General features: G+C 35.7%; 1 protein-coding gene across 1 annotated transcript in view; it reads left to right on the forward strand.

Moving 5' to 3' along the window:
• The window catches only part of LOC123313567, a 220191-nt gene extending 197045 nt beyond the window's left edge, over positions 1-23146 (forward strand). Inside the window, exon 4 of the mRNA XM_044898508.1 lies at positions 22412-23146. Within this exon, the coding sequence (XP_044754443.1) occupies positions 22412-22556 (145 nt within the window). The 3' untranslated portion in view covers positions 22557-23146. The remainder of the gene's footprint in view (positions 1-22411) is intronic.
• Positions 23147-23550: the final 404 nt, after the last annotated feature.

A 23550-nucleotide genomic window follows, 5' to 3' on the forward strand; every position in this document is an offset into this window, starting at 1 on the left:
ACACATAAATCCCAGCACGATAGTGTGCGAGAAGAAAACCGACCAAGAGATGAACGGTTCATAGACAAATGCCCGGAACCAAAATTCAAGAAGCAGTTGAGGGTTTTTAGTGGGTCTCGAGCTCAGGAGAGTGAGAAACACCACACTGTTCCCCCTCAAGAGAGGGTGGTTCGTCTGTCTTGCAGATTTTCCCCCTGCTACACCAAAAAAAAAGGTATATTCTTGAAAGTGAGCACCCAAACAAAGTTTTTGACTCGGTTTTTGAGAAATCTGAATAAAATTTGACGATATTTACTAGTGATATACCCAGATACAACAACAGAACAAGAGGGAGATTTGTGAAAGTAAATGATTTATTGGCCTTCAAACAAAATAATTTTATTATTATAGTGCCTCATACAAATTTTTTCATTTCGCTTTCTCTTCATTAAATATGTCATTCTTTTATTAATATATTTATAAACAACGCTTTTAATTAATAAATATCTGTAACTATCAAGTACAGAGTGGTTCGAACTATGTATAACTTAATCTAAGAATACATTTGTATTGGTGAATTCTCTGAGTATTCTTTTGGTAAAAACATCAAGTAAGATGTTCAAACCAGCAGAGGAAATATAATTTTTCAATTCCTTCTCCGTCTGCGTGCAAATCCAAATAACATCTTAAGATGGATATTGTGAGTAATTTTCTTTTGATTTGAAATTCTTGGTAAATCGTCAGTTTTTTGTGGACAAGGTTCAGAAGTTGGTAGAGCAGATGTATTTACTACTGCGTCAATAATCTCCGTTTGTGGTGAAATCACAATATCAGAAAGAATTCTTATTTTTGGTGGTCGAACTGCTTCCTTCTATAAAGGAAAGAAATTCACACAGCATTCAAGCCAGTGTCAAGACCGATGATAATCTCATGAGTTAATGCATAATCGGCGATTTTCTTCAAATGTGTTTCAAACCTGTTGACTAAACCTTTTATACTGGCTCTACGAGATATAAGCATTTTCTTCTCCATTTCTGTTCTTATAATTGAAAGATAACAAATGTATACGAAAAGAAATAACTTGATTGGTATTAACAGCAACTCAATTCTTTATTATATTACCTACTTACTAATTCTTTAAGAAATCAATAGTCACAAGAATGCAGTTTTTGAATCTACGTGTACAAGTATGATTATGTAAGTACTGGGATTGATTGGGAGAATGTATTGAATATAAGAGATTGAAATCAGACTTTTGATTGATATACAAGTTATGAATGACTTTTTTTTTTTTTTTTTTTAGTATGTCATTTATTTGGAAAAATTACAATCTACTCATATATGGTATTAAGTAATTTTGATGTAAGTTACAACATGAAAGTGAAATGTCCAGTGACATTTCTACTTATTCTGCACTAGTCTAGTGTTGCTGTGGGAGATCTTCAGGCCATGATTTTTTGAGTCTTCTGATGTTTGGTCCTCCTGCGTACAGATTCTGGATAAGATCGTTAGAGTGTCCCTGTAGTCGTTCTTGGTATTTAGCAGAGGCGGTTTTGATGACATCAGTTACATATGGGATTTCGAGATCTTCATGCAATCTTTGGTTTCTAACGTACCATGGTGCGTTAGCTATTGTTCGAAGAGTTTTTGATTGGAATCTCTGAATTATTTTAATTCTCGTTGGTTTCGCACAACCCCATAATTGTACGCCGTATGACCATATCGGTATGAATGACTTTGAACTCAAGAAAATTTTTGGTATGTTTTTTAAAAAACAAGTGATTGAGAAAGGAACGGATTGACCTGTAATCCCTTCGAAAACAGCGACTGGGTTGTTGCCTTCTAGACGGTGCTGTAGCAGCGAAGTGGGTACGATACGAAGTTAATATCGATGGGATGGATTGAAATTGTCGCTTCACTCGGCTTCAAATTCCAAGTGATGAAATCTGGCTCGAAGGACCATGAAAGATGGTTGATTGATGCAAACTCCCAATTTTTCGAAACTTGCATTTATTTGTCGAATAACAATTATTGAGCAGACTGATGTTTTCAGTGGACTGTATATTAGGTTACGTGTCGTACAATTATTTTTTGGTACTGCTCTAGGCGGATGCTAAAGGGACACTGATTACTAACTATTTCACAGTAAAGTTCATGCATATGTGTTTACACTGAATCTGTTTATACAAATAGAGCGAGATTGCTAAGAGTACACTACGGAACACGTATTGCCGAAATAAAACAAATCGGTAAAAATTTTGTCTTCTACACATATAACTGTAGAAACAAGAGATGCCAAAAAACTTGTTATTATCCTAATTCAATGAAGCAAAAATTGGGATTGATTCCGCAGATTAGCTGTGCAATAATTATAAACTTGCCAGAAATATTCGTCTGTGGGCAATGGTATTGTTTTATAATTTATTGAACTGGTATGAACGCTACATGCTTATCCAAAGCAAATCACCCTAGATAAACAGTATACCGAAGTGAATATTCAGAAATGTGCGCATGGAAACTGATCAAATCGAAAATAGAGTTCCGATTCTTCAATTGCTAGTAGAAATAAGGCGCCACGCATCTTTTAGGTACCAGTATTATATTGGACGTTGCCTTATATGCCCTAGAACTCATAATAAATCCACACGGAAATATTGTTACAAATGCAATAGGTAGGCATCTGAAAATCTCATGAAGGAAATATTATGTGTCCCTGGTATGGCTGAATAATTATTGACTTTTTGGGCACACACATTTTGGTTTCCATTGTAAGTTTCTTTCTGCCGGATTATTTTTTATGAGTATACAACTTCGTTATTTGTTCTGTATCTTTTTACTTTTTTTTTAGTTGATTAATTTTTCAACAAATGAGGAATATATACACGTATTGAAAATAATTGTTGATATCTAACATGTTGGTGTTCTTTCGATTTCCTCACAAAGAAAATTATTATGTCACCACAAAACTTGAATTATATGAATAACAAGTGGTCCACTTATGGATTTCATCATAGATACATTTCGAAATAATAAAGTTTCTTTACATGTCTTTCAACCAGCGAAACTGGATTTTGGCCATCCTCGTTTAAATTTTCCCATTGAAAACTAGACGGCGATCGCAATAATTGCTTTGGAATCGCGCCGGTGGATTTGTTGATTCCTAATGCCCCGCGTGAAGTTAGCGAAAAGTTGGTAGAACAAATTCTGAAACTAAGCTCAATATTTAGTACTCAATTTGATACAATTTGTTCCGTATAAAACTTCTCAAGCACCCTTATAGTTTTTGAGTAATTCGCATTTCTATGATTTGGAGCTGACTTCACACTCAGCACCAACATTTTTCAGTTTCGAAAAAATTTTAATGCCAATATTTAGTACCCAATTTGTTCTGTTGAAATTATTCCAACATCTCAATTAGATATTTTTTTATTCGCATTCAAATGTTTTAGTGCCCAGTTCACACTCAGCACCAACACTTTCTGCTTTCGAAAAAATTTCAATGCCAATATTTAGTACCGAACTCGTTCCAATTTGTTCTGTTGAAATGACTTCGTTATCATTTTTGGTTTTCGAGTAATTCACTATTGTTTTTGATGAAGCGTGAAGTTAGCGAAAAAGTTTAAAATTTTGACTTTTTTTTTACGCCATTATTTTGTGTTTAATTTGTTCTAATTTGTTCCGTTGCAATGAGTTCGATATCATCAGTAATTTTTGACTTATTAATGATTTTCTCTGTTTCACACAGTTCGCCATCTATGAAATCCAATGTGTACTCAACAAGCTTCCTTCGATACACTGATGGGAGGGGCTTCTCGAAGGCAGGCGCAATTTTGTCGTAAATCAAATGCAAGAGAGTGGAATGTTTTCGATAACTCCGCAGGTGGCCAAGGCCAAATGCGTGTCAAGTTTTCTACAAATTTGAAAAGGAAAAAGAGGAATTGCTTCGACAAAATAAATTTCTTTCATGTGAATGGCTAGACTGATTCTGAGGAAATCTTGTTTTTTTTTTCAATATTATCTACATACATTAGAACATTTGTTGCTTTTGGTGCAGCATCGAATCGGAGAATGACGATATATGTACGAAATAGTGGAATGGTGATATAACAACATTCAGCTAGTATGAAATTAAAATAATATAGAGATGTATCCAATGCATCAAATTTTCATTTTGTATTATACAGGGTGTTTCATAGTTAAGTGTACATAGCTCAACTGCGGGTAGAGGATACATAAACGATTTCAAAGAACCTATAATTGTAGGCCCTACACGATACCTATTGTATAGGGTGTCCTAAATTCGATGTCCAATGAGGGAATCTCGGCGGAAACTACAACAGCTAGAGCAAAACTGATATAATACGTACGTTTCCGATCTTCTTTTAGAGAAACAAGCAATGGTGAAAACCGTAGCCTCCTAAGATCCTCCGTTTTCGAGTTATTAGCAAAAATTTAGATTTTGAAAATTTCGAAAAGTACCTACTCATAACTTCTATGTCTTTTAAGTTACATATCTGAAACTTGAATCTTTTTAGATACTTTCATATGTAGGATTCATTTGGTCCATATTTTCCATAAGTCATATTTATATCTCCGGCACCACTCGGTATATTCTATTCAATTTTTAATTGAATATTTTGAGTGGATATCATCATCGACTGACAACAAGCAGCATTGAAAAAGATAAAAAGAGACAAGCCAGTTTATTATATTGCGTTCATTTTTATACAGGGTGATTCACCGCAATGACCTATAAGACGTTATTGGAATATTATTCACAATTTTCTGCTGAACATTTATCATGAGGGGAACTTTCCCCCCAAAATATGTGCTCCCGGTTATACCGGAAACACCCTACGTGCATACCCAGTATATTTTTCATCGTTAGATAGCTGATGGATGCTGGATTGATTCCATGTACAAAAGCAGGAACCGTATACCTAAAATGAGTTGACATTGAGAGTCATCAAGGTAAGACTTGAAATAAGGGAAACGGGCAATTTCGAACTGCTTGATTAGACTGGGGCTTAATTTTCTGTTGGGTTTGTTAAGAATCCAAAAAAAATTACTCAATGTAGGTATTATACAGAGTGTCCCGGATAAGATGGGAAACATTTCAAGGTCAGATAGTGTTCTCTATCTCATACTATATATCTATTAGTTAAACTTCAGAAAACTGATGTAGTCATCAGATGAAAACTAAAATTAACATTCAATAATGCATATTCAATTGATTAAATTCATAAAGATTCAGAATTCACTTAGCTGTGAGAGAGATAGGATGTTAAATATCGACACTAGAGAAAAATTATTGCCACTATCAGGAAAACAAAAATCAGTCCTTGGCAACCTGAATGGTGCCATGCAATATTATTTGGCGAATTCATAAATAAATAATAAATAAGGCCTTTATTTCTTTCACAGAAATCTCAAGGGGAAGTTCACCCAAAGGTGTTCTACCACTTAACCCTTGTTTTTACATTAATAAAAAATTAAGTGTGCAATCCATCCCAAATAATAATAATTAACACAGGAAAAATAATAGAGCAAAAAATAAAACAGGAAAAAAAAATATATTATTCATTTTCTTGCCTCCTCGGAGATTGAAAAGTGCTATACCGAACCATTGAGCAAGTATTCTCTGATTTTATTCTTGAATCTACTATCTTTAAGTTGTTTAAAGTCGTAAGGAATCTCATTATACAATTTATAGATGTTGTATCTGAAACTTCTCTGAAAGGTTGAGGTTCGATGGTGAGGGCATGTAAGTAAGCCTCTATGTCTAATGTTAACATTGTGGACATCAGTTCTGTACTGCAACCTATTGAAGAGATAGGGTGGTTTTTTATTCACAATTATTTTATGAAATGTACAAAGCGCATGAAAGTTAAAACGAAGTCTCATAGGAAGCCAACTCAACTCAACTAACTTATGGGATACATGATCAAATTTTCTAATTCCGAAAATAAACCTTATACAGCTGTTCTGGACACGTTGAATTCGACCGAGAGAGTCCTGATCCAAACAGAAACTGTACACAGGGGAGCAGTAATTGAAATTAGATAAGACCAGACACTCACACAGAAGTTTTTTGGTGTAGATAGGTAAATAAGATCTGTGTGGATATAACGCTCTTAAAGCTCCATAAGCTCTCCGAACAGTGCTCTCCACATGTTCGCGAAACCTCAGCGAATCGTCCAGAATCAACCCTAAATTTCGTGCACTATCGACAAACCCGATAACATTGTTCGCTACAGTTGGTCTGAGGTTATCCTTAACGAGCTGTTTGTTTTTTTTGGATCCGAAAGCCAGGGCAAATGATTTTTTGGGATTCAAAGACAGGCCATGTCTTCCAGCAATATCCCATAAACGATGCAAGTCCTCATTGAGTCCGATGGCTGCGTTATTCAACTCGTCAACTGAGAAATCTATGAAGAGCTGAAAGTCATCCGCATACATATGAACCCTGCAGTGAATAATGAACTTCACAAATTGGCTGGTATACAATATGAAAAGCAGTGGCCCAAGAACTGAACCTTGAGGGACTCCATTTAATACGCTCTTGGCTTTAGAAATTCTAGTACCCAATTTAATAACTTGCGTACGACCACTCAGATAAGACACAAACAGACTAAGTGCTTCCCCACACACTCCACAAGACTGCAATATAGCAAGAAGAATATCATGTCTAACCGTGTCAAAAGCCTTACTGAAATCAAGTAACAGTAGAGCAGCACATCTCGATTCATCAATTGACCCAAGAATATCATCGGTAACACCCAAAAGAGTACAGGTAGTGCTATAGCCCGGCCTGAAACCCGACTGAACATCAGGAATAATAGTTTTTGATTCCAGATACTCTTCAAGTTGAGCCGCCATTATTTTTTCCATTAATTTCGACAAACCAGATAAAATACTAATTGGTCTGAAATCTGCAAGCCCTTCAGGCGTGTTGCATTTTGGAATGGGGGTGACCTGAGCACGCTTCCACGAACTGGGAAATTTAGAACTTAATAAGATGGAATTGAAAATATTCACTATGAAGGGAAGTATATAAGGACAGCAAATCTTAATAAAGGAAATTGAAATTTTATCACAACCTGCCGCACTGTTCTTGATTTTTCTCAGATATTCAAGAATAGTTTCTTCATCGACAAGTCTGAAAGAAAACCGATCCGAGCATATAGGATTTCTCTTATAAAAATCAACCATAGATGTGTCGGTATTACCACCAGAGAAGCTGAGAAAGTAATCGTTGACTTCATCGGGGTCTTTTAATATCTGATTGACATCAACATGTGGTTTATTTGAAATCCCCAATGATTTAACTTCCTTCCACAAATTTTTTTTGGAGGTGTGAAGTGCAACATATTGAAAATACAATCGTTTTTCTCTTGCTATCGAGTGATTGACTGCATTCCGCAACCGCTTGTATTCCTCCCAAGCCTGCACCGTTCTGATTCTCTTGTGAATCCCCCACGCTCTGTCCCTACTCTTCATCAGTCCTCTTATCTCATCCGTCATCCATGGCGCATGCCTTTTCGTAATCCGAATTTCTCTTGCAGGAAAATGTTTGTTGAACAAGTCCGTCAACACATCGGTGAGAAGCTCAACCTTCAAGTCTACGTCGTCCATATGAAATATTTTGTGCAGATCAGAATTAACAATATCATCAAACAACAACTTTTCATCAAAACCTTTGCAATCCCTTATGGTAAAAATTCGAGGTTCCATTTTAGGTTTGTTAATTTTCAATTTACAACCGACGCATTCATGAAACGAAAAATCAGACGGAAGAGTGAAAGTGGAACTAATTATGTCATTATTACTGCACAAAACAACATCAATGAGGGATTCAGAAGTAGGTGTGATGTGAGTCGGCTCCCAAATGAGCTGTTTCATGCCAATGGAACGAAGCATCGAGTTGAAGTATTTGACTGAAGGTGATTTTTCATCAAGAAAGTTAATATTAACATCACCGACACATATTACACTCCCACACAACAGTAACACATAATTCAAGCTAGATTCCAATGAATCACTGAAAAGTTTATATGATACATCCGGTGGTTTATACAATACACCAACTACAAATGAAATTCCCTTATATTTTACCTTGATAAACAACTGCTCTATGTTTGAAAAATTTGGTACATCAATAATCTCGAACTTAAGCCCATCGTTAACATAAAATAAGACTCCGCCACCTTTCTTTCCAGTGTTTCTGTCTCGTCTAACGACCTTATAATTATCAATCATTATATTGCAAGAATCAACGGAACCATTCAACCAAGTCTCCGACAAAGCAAGAATATCAAATTCATTTCGCTCATTGAAAACCTTCAACTTATCAAGTTTAGGTATTAAAGATTGCACATTTATATGTCCCAAAGTAAACATAAAATTCTACGAAATTGCTTCAGTGCGAAAAGCGCTCAGAGACACACCGGCGAAACAAAACAAAAAACGAGTCAAGCACAATGAATCAAACACCGGATATAAGTTTTTTAATGTTATCGCCAGACTTGCAGAAAACAGCACCATTGAAAGTCCATACATTTTTTACACCATATATCACCGATGAATCCTGAACCAATTTCCATCTTCCATGAGACAGGTCCTCCTTAATTACGATGGATGAGCCCTTCAGTTGTTTCTTCTTTGCATATACAGCATTTTTGAATTTATTCTCCTTGAAAGAAACAACAATGTGACGAGGTTTTTCCCCATTCTTCTTGCCAACCCTGTGAGCATATGCGATTCCATCAGAAACAGTAAGATTTAATTTCTTATCAATGATATTCTTGACCTGGGTTAATACATCTTCTCCAGGGGACTCCTGTATTCCGATAAGACGGATATTATTGTTTTTTAGTTTCTGTTCGATGTTATCCACTTTTTGTTCCATTTCTTTACGGGATTTGTCGTATGAGTCATTATTTAACTTCTCGGAGTTAGATTTCATCAACTGGATTTCCGCCTCTAAGGTGTTCATTCATTCAATGAATCAATTTTGCAGTTTACGAAGATATGGAAGAAATCATGAAATTCATTTCACAGGGTGATTTCGGGAACTTTTAAGGACTGTCTAAATTTATATGATACGGTCCTGCAAATCGAATGATATTTGATTGCAGTTTTCTGGAACCTCATACAAGTTATCTTCATTCCAAATTTCGGATAAATCGGTGATTCCTTTCAGGAGAAAGAGTAGTTTTAATTTCCATTCAAATTTGAAAAACACCCTGTAAATCAGAATCTAGAACTCATAAACACTACATAAGGGAGTTTTTCGTGACCCTCGACCCTCTATCTCATAATTAAAATGTATCCCATCTTATCCGGGACACCCTGTATAATAATAAGTAAAAATCAACAAATGTTACGATCTACATCGTACTAGAGAACTATCATCACTCTGAGTATCAACAGATGGACCATTCCATCGAGGAAGAGTAGATGCTGACCATTGTTTCAGTTTTATTCTCGTCAGAGCAACACAACTCCTATCTCAATGAATAGAATTGTTGTTTTTGATATCAATGGATAAATTATGTATCTGAATTAATTTCGTTCATTTCTGAGCGCCTTAATTCGAAGGCTTAGTCATTATTCTCAGTCAGCATTTACTGCGTAAACACGAGCTCTTCCACTGCTCTCTATCTCGCCATAGGTAGGATGACAGCGAAAACACTTTTTCCGGCAAACAAGAGTTGGAGCACATAGATGAAAGCTGCCATCTTCATTCGGGTTCATAATTATAAGAGAATTTAGTTGGATCTAGTTTTCTCTAAGGTGACGCTAGTGTTTATTCGGGCATTATAGCGACGGTTAACATCGATTGAGGGGTCCACCAATTCGTTCTATTTTCATCGAAGTGTGAGTTTTGTTGCCCTTGCCCTGACGAGGTCAAATGAGACCAAACCCATGGTCAGCATCTAGTCTTTCCTGATAAATGGATGTACCTACGAAATTCGTGGGCAAAATTCGTTGTCTATTGAGGGAATCTCGAGAACTATCGCAGCTAGAAGAAAACTGATTGCACATTCTCAAGCTCTTTCGCTTCAGCAATAATGCTGAATTACTCGCTTTTTTCAACTCGTACTCGAAAATCATTTGGACATTAGCACTTTCTTATGAGGAAGTAATTTCAATACCATTGTATTACATTTTTAGATTCGGTCATTATCGAGATATAACCGGGCTTTCTGATTTTTTAAATGTAAACTATCTTGTTGCAAATTTTTTGCTGATTTCAAAAATGTATTATATGTAACTATTCACCTAAACGAGAAAAAATATGATAGTTTTCCTGCTTTTTATTTCACTATTGAATAATAAGACAATAATTACATAGGTGTTTCCATAGCGACTGTTGAATATGCATTTATTTTTCGTGAACTCAATACTTTGTGATCGGAATTACCAATGGTCGAATCACTTTCCCTATGCAGCACAGTGACGGATTTACATATTTCAATTTTGCCGCCCTTACCCTCGCCCTTACTATAATTATTTAGTTCAAAATATTAATGAAAATTTTTGTGTCAGTGAAAATGTAACTTTGAGATTTGTACACGTTGGTCCTAAAAACTACTCATAATTATTGTGACCTAGGGAATCGATGTGTCAGTTCCCGAGTTTCCAGATCATTTTAACAACGCATCGATTAAGTTGAGATTTCACAAGAAATAGATCGTTCATTTCTGAATTAAATAAAATTTAGTCATAGACTTCTGATGAGGTGAAGTAATAGATATATTAATGGATATTAGTCACACAGTGATATACATTCAGTAAACGTAATTAAATCATTTTTGTTGGGCACACAGTTCAAAATAGAATGAATATATTCTATATCAAACGAAAAGAAGAAATTTATTATCATTCAGTATGCAAACCATATATACATGGTAACATGGTCCATAGGAAGAGTTGGGGGTGATTCTTCGTCAGAAAATAAGGTGGACCTTTAGTTTGCGATTTTCTGTTCTGAGTCCCCCTGCTCAGTTACAGCCCGAAAAGCAGTTTTTAATTTTTTACTTGAGAATCGAAAAACTGACAAGAATGAAATCAAGCGCAGATATTTTATGCGGGGTAGAAATTTTCGGCGCTATGGTTGAAAGTGCTAGAAAAAGCCACCCCTAAACATTGTTCCGCAAGAATCGTTTTTCCATATCCATATTTCAAAATAAAAGATTGATTTTGAATAGCATGATCCATTCTTGATAAATAAGGTCTCCTGTAGTTTCTGGGGAAAATTCGCGGTTTTTCAAGAAAAAAAAAAGACCGTAAACAAAGTGCATATCGAATATATCTGCGTTTGTGTACACAATCATCTTGATGAGCATATGTGACAAAAATCTCGAGATAATTTCTTGAGAATGGATTAAGTTATCCAAAATTAATTTTTTATTATAAGATATGAATATCGAAAAAGTTTCTTGCGAAGCAAGGATCAAGGATGGATTTTTCTACCCCTTTCTATCATAGACGAACAGAACCAAAAATTTTTTAATGCCTTCCCGCCCGTATAAAATATCTGGTTGATTCAATACGTGAAAGTTGCTTTTCGGGCGCCATTTTTAGGGGACTGTAACTAAGCACAAAAAAGGCACAAAAAAGAAAGACCTTCCCTACTATTCATATTATTATATGTATTATATGGCCACAATCTAATTAACGATGATAATAAAGTAGGAACGTAAGTCATAAAAGTCTCACCTCGGGTTTCATAAAGCTTGATTAGGGAATCAACGCTTGATTGACCAACAGAAGACGTCAATTTGTTTTCAATCGATAATTCAGTCATGATCATTCAAAATACCATTCTCGTATCAAATTATGTTCATACGTCCATTAAATTATTCTCAATTGCTACTTGTTCAATATATCAGCAATGAAAAAGTTTCAATGATTTCGTTTTAGAAATCAAGCGTTGATCGGACGATCAAAGTTATATGAAACCCGCTGTTAAAATATCTTTCTGCGATGTCTTCATACGAAATTTTGTTTAGTTATGACCGAGGTTATGACTTTATACACAAAAGAGCCAAAGCGTTCAGCTTTTCTTGGCTTAATTTGGTTGTTAGGTACCTAACTTTTCACCTTTTTCGAGCTAAAAAAGCTTCTCTCACCCGAACAATTAGTCGCTGCGCTGGTGTATACAGGGTGGGCAAAATTCTTTGTCTACTGAGGAAAACTCGAGAACTATGGCAGGTGGAAGAAAACGGATGACACATTCTCGAGCTTTTTTTCAGAGAAACAAAGAATGGTGAAAACTGTTTCGAGTTATTAGCAAAAAATGAAATTTGACGATTTCGAAAATTTCTAATAACTTTTTCGTCTTTGAAGTTACAGATCTTGAACCTTCTACAGACCCTTTTTGACGTAGAATCCACTGACGAGCACCAAATATTTTTTCATTTCGAAACATTAGGCAAACTTTCGTTTTTTTAAATGCAAACTTTCATTGAATTTGTTTATTTTTGAATCGGTAAAAAAGATTCGGTCAGTAAAATCTACCTATAAAAGTTACTAAGAAAGTAAGTTTCAGATATGTAACTTCAAACACAAAAAACTATGAGAACTTTTAGAATTCGTCAAAATCCCAATTTTTGATTATAACTCAAAATCTAGAAATGATAAGCCGGCAGGGCCGGATTAACCCCATGGCAAAAAGGCCAATTGCCCTGGCCGAATTCAGTATTGGGGGCGAATTCATTGTTAGTAACAGCATCTAAATACGGAAATCACTGAAATCGAGAAAACCGATTCCATATAATAGAAACATACGGTTTCGATCGATAACAGTCGTCATATAGGTACTTTCGGTGTACTTTCCTAACGAACCGTTGCCTCTTCGATGCCCGAGCTCCAGCGCATTCTATTCATTCCGGAATATTGACTGACTTGTGACTAGTCAGCAAAACAAGGTGAATAGAAAGCGCACGCATCGGAAACGAACTTTTGCGGTATGGAAATAGACGCTTTTGTGAATGGCGGGAATGTGATGTTATTTTATTGTTTCTGTTTTTATATTTCTAACAGTACTGTCGATTTACGTCATAATATATTTCATTGGAGGGTGTTCATTGTACAAAGATAAAAGTGGATGGAATAAGAGTGCTTAGACCAAGTGGAGCAAGCACAAAGGCACAAAGCTCAATTCAACTGTTGATTAAATTCTTAAAAAAATTTTGATGTCCCAAGTGAATTTCGACCCCCATTTCACGCTTTCCTGGTTGCAGGGATTATTTCGCGATACATATTTTGAAAATATGTTGTCTTTCATAACTACCAACTTTTTTGTCTGAAAAATATGAGACGTTTTTTTTTTAATTGAATAATTTTGAATTTTTCATCATGTTCAGGAGCGTACTCACTGAAAAACGGTTCGTTCAACGTCAATGAAAATTCCATAAAATTTTATGACTTCCGTCGTCGGTTTGTCAGTGTGGACTATCGAAATAGAATAATAGAGAGAAGTCATCATTCGACTAAAATGATATGAGATCCGCCATATTGGTACCAGACTCTGACATTCATGAATTTTCTGTCAGTTTTGCGTTTTTTAGAGTTCAATTCTGGTCACATTTACAAAATTGCATTTATGTTTCCGATTCATATTGGACAATAAAATGGTGTCATGTGCTCTACGCAGTTGTTCCAGCAGAGACGAGGTAGATGAAAAGAAAATCACAGGAATAACATTTCATAGGTGAGAATGAGTAATAAACAGATCCGTATTCGTAATTCTTTCATTTCTATCTTGATAATCTGATAGTAATGTATATTATTATCGTCTGAAAAAAAAATTGTTTATTTGATATTCGATTAACTTTATTTTAACAGCACCAAAAATAGGATTTTTTTCTGATATTGTGATTTCACCACAAACGGAGATTATTGACGCAGTAGTAAATACATCTGCTCTACCAACTTCTGAAACTAGTCCACAAAAAACTGACGATTCACCAAGAATTTAAAATCAAATGAGCTCGCTTATAGAGAATTCTCCCAGGAAAAGAAAATAACTAACAAGTTATTTGGATTTGCACACAGACGGAGAAGGAATTGAAAAATTATATTTCCTCTGCTTTTTTTTCTTTTGGTGTAGCAGGGGGAAAATCTGCAAGACAGATGAACCACCCTCATCTCCTGAGGGGGAACAGTGTGGGGTTTCTCACTCTCCTGAGCTCGAGACCCACTAAAAACCCTACTGCTTCTTGAATTTTGGTTCCGGGCATTTGCCTATAAACCGTTCATCTCTTGGTCGGTTTTCTTCTCGCACACTATCGTGCTGGGATTTATCTGTTTATCCTCTATTGGATTAACACTTTATTGAAATTTTCAATAAGTTTCTGTTGTTATTTTAATCTCTTTTTAATTGATCTCTTGGTCTCCTCCGGTAAATTCGCATTCTCCTTTTGTCTTCCTCTGGGTCGTAGTCCACTAGTCTCCTGAGTTCTTGATTCGGATGGTTTTTCGCTGTTTCGAATAATTTCTCTGCTTTTCTGTTCATGAATTCCGTTATGGTTTCCCATTTCAGGTCCTTATAAATCTGTCTATTCCTGACAAACAAAGGTGCATCTATTGCACATCGTAGCAGCTTGTTTTCAGTGGCCTGAATTCTTTTGATATGGCTCTTTGCCGCGAAACCCCAGGCAACTGATCCATAAGTCAGTTGAGGCCTAGCAACGGCTTTGATTATCTTCAATTTTGTCTCTTTCGACATGTGGCTTCTTCTTCCTATCAGAGGATAGAGTCTATTCATCGCTGCTTTCGTTTTGTCGATTGCTTGTTTGATATGATTTTTCCAGGTAAGCCTTTGTCAAGCGTTATTCCTAAATATTTGTTTTCATTTTTCCAGTCGATTTCTTCGCCGTCAACATCCAGTTTTGTTGTGGGTCGCAGTCTTCTCTTCTGTAGTAATATTGCTTGGCTCTTTTGTCCATTGAGCTTGATTTTCCACTTTATGCACCAGTCATTTGTTTCGTCAATCGACTCTTGTAGAACTCGTTCTATTATTTCAGGGTTTCGGTGTCGAGTTGCTATGCCTATGTCGTCAGCATATAACGTTAGCATGGTTCTTGGATTTTTCGGAATATCGTGGATGTATATGTTGTACAGAAGTGGCCCAAGTACTGATCCTTGGGGTACTCCAGCCTCTATATCTCTTGTTGAGGAGCATTCTCCTCCCACTTTTACGTAAAATCTTCTATTTTTGAGATAATTCCTGATCAACTTGCATATTTTGATCAAATATCCAGCACATCTCATCTTATATATTAATCCTTCATGCCATAATCTGTCGAATGCTCTGGCGACGTCTAGTAAAATAAGACCTGTAGCTTGTTTATTTTGGAATCCCTCTGTTATGTACTCTGTGAGCCTTAATATTTGTTGTTCTGTTGAATGCTCTCTTCTGAATCCGAACTGTTGTGGTGGTATTAGTTCCAGATTTTCGGTTTCCTCATTTAGCCTCGTGGCGATCATTCTTTCTACTACTTTTCCTAACGCCGACAGTGGACTTATCGGTCTGTAGTTTTGTGGAAACTTCTTCTCTTTGAATGGTTTATTGAATACTATGACTTCTGCTGTTTTCCATTTTTCTGGGTAGTGTTCTGTCCCCATAATTCCATTCGCGATATTTGTTAGAGCGGCTATACCTTTTCTAGGTAATTTCTTTAACATAACATTCGTTATTTTATCGCTTCCGGGAGCTTTCCTCTTCTTCAAACTTCTAATTATTTCCCTGATTTCATTTGGCGATGTTGGCTTGTCTATTTCAGCAGTCGCCGGTAATTCATCCATTTCTTCATCATTTTCTTCAACCAGTTCTTCCAAATCTTCATTATCGTCGTCTATCCTCTAATTTATTCTCTATTCTCGTTCGATCGAGTCCGCCAATGCATCTGCCTTATCAGTATTGGTATAAGCCATTCCCCTTTCTCCGTGTAGGGGTGGAATTTTAGTCTTTTCTCCTCGTAGGCTTTTTTGCATTCTCCATGCAGAATGATCGATTGTATTCAGTTCTTGAACCCTTTTGTTCCATCTGCTTGTTCTTAGATCTTTCAGGGCATTTTTCAGAACTTGGCTATGTCGGTTGAGGTTCCTTGTATTTAGATCATTTTTGTTCATCCTATATATTCTTCTAAGTCTTCGGTTTTCTTGTATAAGATCTTTTACTTCTTTAGGCGTATCGCCATGCGGATGAGTTGGTGCTGGTCTCTTCACTCTTCTCGTGCTTTTTTCGTAAGCTTTCAATATAATCTCTTCCAGTTTATCAACCGCACATTCCAGATCGTCTGGAGTGCTTATTGTTGGAATTTCTGTTATTTCCGATTGTATTAAATGGCTGTATTTAGTCCAATTGGTATATTCTCTTATTTCCAGCAGTTTTTCTCTTGGTTCTTCTCCAATTGTCAATTCCACGTTATATTTTTCAATATCGCGATATCTATTACATCTGGTATTCCTCTTCCAAAAGCAAGATATGTCGGTAGCTCTGGTCCAATAACTATGGCATTTTGTTTTTCGGCGAAATCCTTGAGTTTTTTGCCATTTCTTTTCTCTGTTATGCTATTCCATAATGGGGATTTACAGTTGAAATCTCCGATGGAGATTTTCGGGTTTGATCCTTCCAACATGTTGTTTATCTCTTCTTTCAATAGATTGTTTTGTGGTGGCTTATACGCCGAGGTTATTTCGACTCTTTGCCGATTTAATTCGGCAACAATCGTCACTTTTTCTGTTTTTCCTTGTGTTTCGTCGGATCTACTTTTAAAGTAGTGTTTCAGATCTGTTCTCACCAATATTGCTACTCCTCCTCCGGTGTTTGTAATTCTGTCACATCTATATGTTTCATAATTCATGAAATTCAGTCTTCTGTTCCGGTTTATTCTTGTTTCCTGTAGGGCTATAATATCAGGTTGTCTTTCTGATATTATTTGTTCTATCTCGGCTTTCCGAGTGTTGATTCAGTTTATGTTCCACGAGATTATCTTGAGGGATTTCTTCCTAATATCCGTAAGGTCCATTAATTCAGTTTACTGAATAATGCTTGGAGTTTTTTCTCCATTTCCCTCTCAATTTTCAACATTATCTTGTTGAAAGTTTTTTCCGTGAAGATATCTAAATCATCGGCTGATTCAGATATCTTTTTCTTCTGCTGTTGACTGTTCACAGCCTGTTTCATTGTAAGTTTTTTCTGTCCTTCTTTTTTCTGGACGGGTTTTGGAGTTTCTCTCTTCTTTTTCTGCTCTGTAGGGTGGGTCTCCGCTACTTCCTGAATTTTTTGTTCAGAAGTTGTTGTTTTTGTTACCTTCTTTTTCTGTTCAACTGATTTTCGGGAATTTTTCTTTCTGGTCACCAACTTGAACTCGCTACATCCTTTGTAGCTAGCTGGATGGCCCTCTTCTCCACATAAGACGCATGTGGCATTTCTCTCTTCACCTTTTCTGGTGAGTGTGCAGTCATTGCTGCTATGACTTTCTGAGCACTTCACGCATCTCCACGGGAAGGAGCATTTGTTTTGTGCATGTCCGTACCTTTGGCACCTAAAGCACTGGCTTGGACTTTCAGGCCTCTTTTTATGTTCAACCACAATACAGAGGTTGTAGAGTCGCTTCACTTCGAAGATTTCCTTTTTCTGGGTTTTAATCAGGTAGAGAGGTATTGGCTTCTTTGTCTTGTTCGATGTCATTCTGGACACCTCAGCGTCTGATATTCCCTGGAATATCAGGTCGTCCTTAATCAACGCAATATCAGCGTCGATTGGTAAATGCCTAATAACGGCATATATCTTCTTCTCCTCTTCCATTTGGTAGGTAAAAAATTCTTTACCATGCTGCTCGAAGAATGAAGTGATTTTTCTAAAATCATCTACGGTTGACGCGATGATTTTCATACCGTCTTTAACTGTAGTTGCACGGTTGTAATTTATCCTTTTTGTGTAGAGAGCTTTAGATATCTCTACCCAATCTGAGGTGCCCATCATCGTGATGGGTGGAATTTTATCTCTTTTAGGCACTTCCGTTGCCTTCTTGACAGTCTCCTCATCAGAAGAGGAGCTTTCTTTTCGCGCGCGTTTAGTTGGGGGCGCGTTCTGGGTTTTAGCAACTTGAGTTGCAAAATTTTTCTTCTTTTCCGGTTCTGGAGCTACTTCATGTTTGGAGGAATTTTTGGGGACCGCTACCGGCTTTGCAATTTCTGCAAATGTGGGGGATTTCTGTGCCGTAATCTGTTTTGAAATTTCAGCAAAACTAGGAGATTGAGGGGCTTTATTCTTGTTAACTTCCTCTCTCAAGAGGCGTATCTCCCCGACCAACTGAGACACGGTTTCAGTCAGTTTATTTATTTGAGCCTTCAACTGCCCATTCTCTTCTTTGAGCCTTACAAGCTCCTCGTGTTCGCCTTCGCTGAATTCTTCAGCATCGGTCGCTTCCATGTAGGAACCCTCATTATCTGAGGTTTCCGACATGGTTTTATACTCAAAAATCTCAAAATATCAAACAATTTGAAAATAATAAAATATTCAGAAATCTTCACTGGAATAGTCTAATATAAAACTATGGTATAAAGCCGAATGTTTTATACGCTATGAGAAAAATCAGAAAAGAGATACGAAAAATAAGCACACCTGTTGTTTTCTGCAGTACTAACGAGAAGAAAAAATCCTCTGGACACTTAGGATGAACACCAACTTTGAAAATTTTAACGAATTAAAATTCCGATAACAAATATAGAACCTACACAAACTTCACAGACGGAATCAAATATTCCGTAGCTTTGTTAGTGTATTTCCTCTGCTGGTTTGGACATCTTACTTGATGTTTTGACTAATAGAATACTCAGAGAATTCATCAATACAAATGTATGCTTAGATTTAGTTGTACATAGTTTAAACCAATCTGTACTTGATAGTCACAGATATTTATTAATTAAAAGCGTTGTTTATAAATAATTATGTAAGAATGACATATTTAATGAAAAGAAAGCGAAATGAAAAAATTAGTATGAGGGACTATAATAATAAAATTATTTTGTTTAAAGGCCAATAAATCATTTACTTTCACAAATCTATATTGTTTCCCTTGTTCATCTGGGTATAATACTAGTAAATATTGTCAAATTTTATTCAGATTTCTCAAAAACCGAGTCAAAAACTTTGTTTGGGTGCTCACTTTCAAGAATATACCTATACATCTCATTGAAAGTTTACTTAATCCGACTCTGTCCTATCCGCCATATTGGTCCCAGACTTAGCCACACCGTTTTTTTCTAGCACTATTGAATCTCATAGCGTCTCCTCTTTTCCAAAGATTATAGAGTTAGGAAGATAGGAAACAGCCTCATATCGTTAGTACTAAAAAGCGTGTACGTTTTGGCCTGTGTTGCACACAATTGACAATCAGGTGGCGCTGAAATCGTGCTCTCAAACTGTTGAATAACAGTTTTCTGTTGCATAAATGAATGGCGCGAAATTCAAATCATATCCTTAAAGAAAGGGCGCGAAATTTGAATTCTATTCCTTTTACTGAATTCGAGTATAGACTTGGTCAAAACCAGAAAAAACATCCTGAGCGACAAAACAAAAATAGGCCTTTGTTTTGTGATCAAGATGTTTTTTTCATCTACACATTGTTGTGAATCAATTAATATTAATGAAATACTGTGTTAGATTTGCTATACTTTTTATTTGAAATATATAGAAAAATTTGACGAAATTGAAGATTGTACATGGTGTATTCAAAGGTCAGGCTTTTTTTTTAACGGAAGGTACAATTGTTGAAAATACTTCACCTTTGAAAACACCCTGTACACAAATAATTGAGCTCTGAATATAGGACACTACAGAACATGGTGAAATGTTATATATCAAAGGTGTTATTTCTACACAATACATTTTTTTCCAATTAATAGAATCAGTTGAATTTGTACAATTTTTATCAGAAATTGATATGAACAAATATTCGATACAACATATTTCAAGAATTCTTTTACATATTAGTTACAGAATTTTCAGAACCACAATTAAAAACAAATCTACATAGGTGTAACCTGTATGTCGGTAAAGATATGTGAGAATAACAAGTCATCTCTAAAATTCAAATAACTTCACTAATAACATGAATTGCATATCAACATAATAATACATATATCCAGCTATAAATCATAAAATTCAGTGATAAATTGAAATACATGTATCTATTCCAATGTATAAAATTTTAGTGTGAGAGTGTGGAATAGCCTAGGAGTACGAGTGCATTTTATTTGGTTTTGAGAAAATCAGACTTAAAGTTAAAAATTATTCCAAAATTCGACCTGTTGGTTTCTCAAGTACTTTGTACTGCTCTGTATTTTTCACTTGAAGTTTTGGACTTACTCTTTTATACCATCCTCAGCTTGTCCCACCACTTACTCATAGACAACGTGGTGATCGTTAAAGTGCAACACTTCACATAGACTAATTTCATTGAACATCAGAGAACAAGTTTCTTTTTTCTGCTCAGTATTTGGGAGATGCAACCTCAAAGAATCTATAATGACTCTACGTATTCCAGGAGAAACTTTTTTACTGCAGTTCACCAAGTCAATGTCTTGACATACTGACAATCCTATTCACTTCAGAGTACTGAAAATAAAAATCAATCAATATCAGAGTCACATTGTACGAGTTTCAATACTTACGTTCTCATTTTTATGGTAAATTCAAAAAACTTATATTCGGAGAATCTTTTGTACTACAGTTTCCACAGTTCCTCACCATACAATAGTTTCCATACGAAATTTTGAGCAAAGATATTTTTCTTTGATTTTGAAGTTTTCACTAAGAAAATACACAAAAAACGACTAGAATGAGCTAAATAAACGACGAGCGGAAATAGAATCAATAAAAACAAAACGGCCATGTTTCTTCAAATCTTACAAAAGTCAAATTATGTTTCTCCAAATGGCCGTCGAATAAATATTTTAACCATTCTTAGCATCTTAGTAGCACAATTGAACCACCAGGTGGCGCTAACGCAAGTGTATACGCTTGGTTTCCTATCTTCCTAACTCTATAATCTTTGCTCTTTTCTATCTCGATGGTGTGGACGTATTGCGAACTGATCCGATCCGATAGTTGTCAATTTTAAACGCAGGCTCAAAGGAAATAACACTTTGTCTGTGGACGTATATTTTGAATGTTCGTAGTGAGTACGACTGACAAACAAGTTGAAATGACCTAGTCAGAACGAGAGAGTTTGATAGAATTTTATTTTGAAACAATGAGTCATATAGTATACCATAAACGAAGATTTAATAGAAAACATTTTGATTTTGATGCTTGGGAGGAAATAGGTAGAGCTGCAGAAATTTTGAGAATATGTATTTGCATTCCGTAATCTCAAATGCTGAAAAGTAGAGAAAAAATTCAATTTTTCCGATATTATGAAGAATAAAAAATAAAATCGCGATTTTTTTTCAGAAATTCAGTCTCGTCAAAACACAAGGAAAACGGCTGTATGAAAAAATTTAAATTTTTCAGGATTTTTTTTTCGAATATTGAACTGTCTAATGCATTCTTAACATTGGTTTACTCTTAATTTTTGACTCAGCGAAACCTAGTTCAAATAAAAAGGTGAATTGAAAACACCTTAGTTGTTTTCAATTCACTTTTTTTTCCAACTACCTGTATCATATGTTCTTCATAATTTTTGCTAGCGTTTACTTTTCGATGAAAAAACTTCATTATAAAAATATCTCTAGAGGTTCCTTTTTTATTGAATGATCATTATTGTAATATGTGGGGGGCGAAAAAATATCTTGTGCCCCTGGCGCCAAGTGGTCTTAATCCGGCCCTGTAAGCCGGTTCTGTTTTCAGATTTGGATTAGTACTGAAAAAAGAACTCGAGAATGTGTCATCCGTCTTCTTCTAGCTGCGATAGTTCTCGGGATCCCCTCAGTAGACAACGAATTTTGCCCACCTTGTAAATAGAGCCGTAGATACGAACTTCTGGACAAACATTTCTTGAATTGTGTTTTCGTAGGAACCGAAGAAACACATCCCAACGATTCAGAATATGGTTCCACCAAAATTTTTCACCCTCGCGAAGTTTCAGTATAGAGTCCAAAGCGGCCGAAATAAGAGTGAAACAGGAAAATAGTAATGATGCACTACTTGGTCAGTTTTTTTTTTTTTTTAATTAGGGAAAATCAGATGTAGATAGATATTAAAATATCTATGAAATACTCTATGAAATACAAGTATTTCAGTTTCTATAATTAGTGCAAACAAAATTGTCCCCAAATCTGCCACCTAGGCTGCAGCCTACTCAGCCTCTATGGTAAATCCGCCACTGATGCAGCATTATTGAAAATGGAAATTTCTCAATTTTTGTTTTTAACTCGAAAGCTAGAAATAATAAGGAGGTTCAGTTTTCAGATATAAATTAAGAGCTCGAGATTGTGTCATCCGTTTTCTTCTAGTAACCCTGCAAAAGGTGCTCGTGAGGAGACAATGGACAAGGAAAATTATGTTTATGTACCTATTCCCAGTATTTTTTGATGTTCTTCTAGTTTTGTTATAGGAATTTGTCATGTCAACGGCAAAAATCCTCATATCCTATAATATATAGGCTGTTTCGTGACGATTTCAGTTATTTGATATATTGAAGTACCTACTCAAGAGAGGATTTAGATTTCGCAACATGTTTTCAAATGAATATTGTAATTAATATAATTCATCAACTAGCCTTAACATTATATAAATGTTTCGAAGGAATTTCGGATTCATAGGCCTAGACAGGTATAGGGCCCCCCAGAATTCTCGGAGAACCCACCCTAGATACTGAAACCGACTAAATTTTCGAGCAAACAACCATAAAACAACACTGGTTTTCCCATTCCCCCAAAAAAACTTCAATGTGGGAGTTGTATGCAAATATACATAATCTTCTTGAATATGAGGAATCTGTTTTTTCCTCATAATTGGAGAAGATTATCCAACCAAAATATTCCATATCGATTTTATTAATTTAATTTAATATCATATTAGTATTCTCTCCATGAGATCAAGCATTCATTGGGAGAGTGACATACGTTTTTATTTTCAAATATTGAGACGGTATAAGATTCTGATATCGTTATGATCTCTTCATAGAAGGAGAGTTGAAGAATATCAAAGAATAACCTGTACCTATACTTTATAAATGAATTTTAGTATTAATTAAAAAAGAAACAAATTATTACGGAACCAAAACCTTTCATTAATCCGTCTAGGTATATACCTATATCAAGAAATTATCATAGAACACCTTGTGCATGTAGCCTGTGTTTCGGTTTCGAAGTGAAAAAAATTTCGTTTTTGAAGTGGAAATACAGCGAAAAATATTTTCAAAATATTATGTGCCCCTAACGCCTTGCTACATTTCCACCGTTTCTGTCATAAAAATGGAATAAGATGGCCACCTGCGAAGTGTTGAATAAAAACAGACGTAATCTTGACATATCTGATTTACCACATTGCCCTCGCCTTCGAGGAGCCCCTCCCATCGGCCATCAGTGTATCAAAGGAAGCTTGTT

The sequence above is a fragment of the Coccinella septempunctata genome, chromosome 5, assembly GCF_907165205.1.
Source record: "Coccinella septempunctata chromosome 5, icCocSept1.1, whole genome shotgun sequence".
NCBI lineage: Eukaryota > Metazoa > Arthropoda > Insecta > Coleoptera > Coccinellidae > Coccinella > Coccinella septempunctata.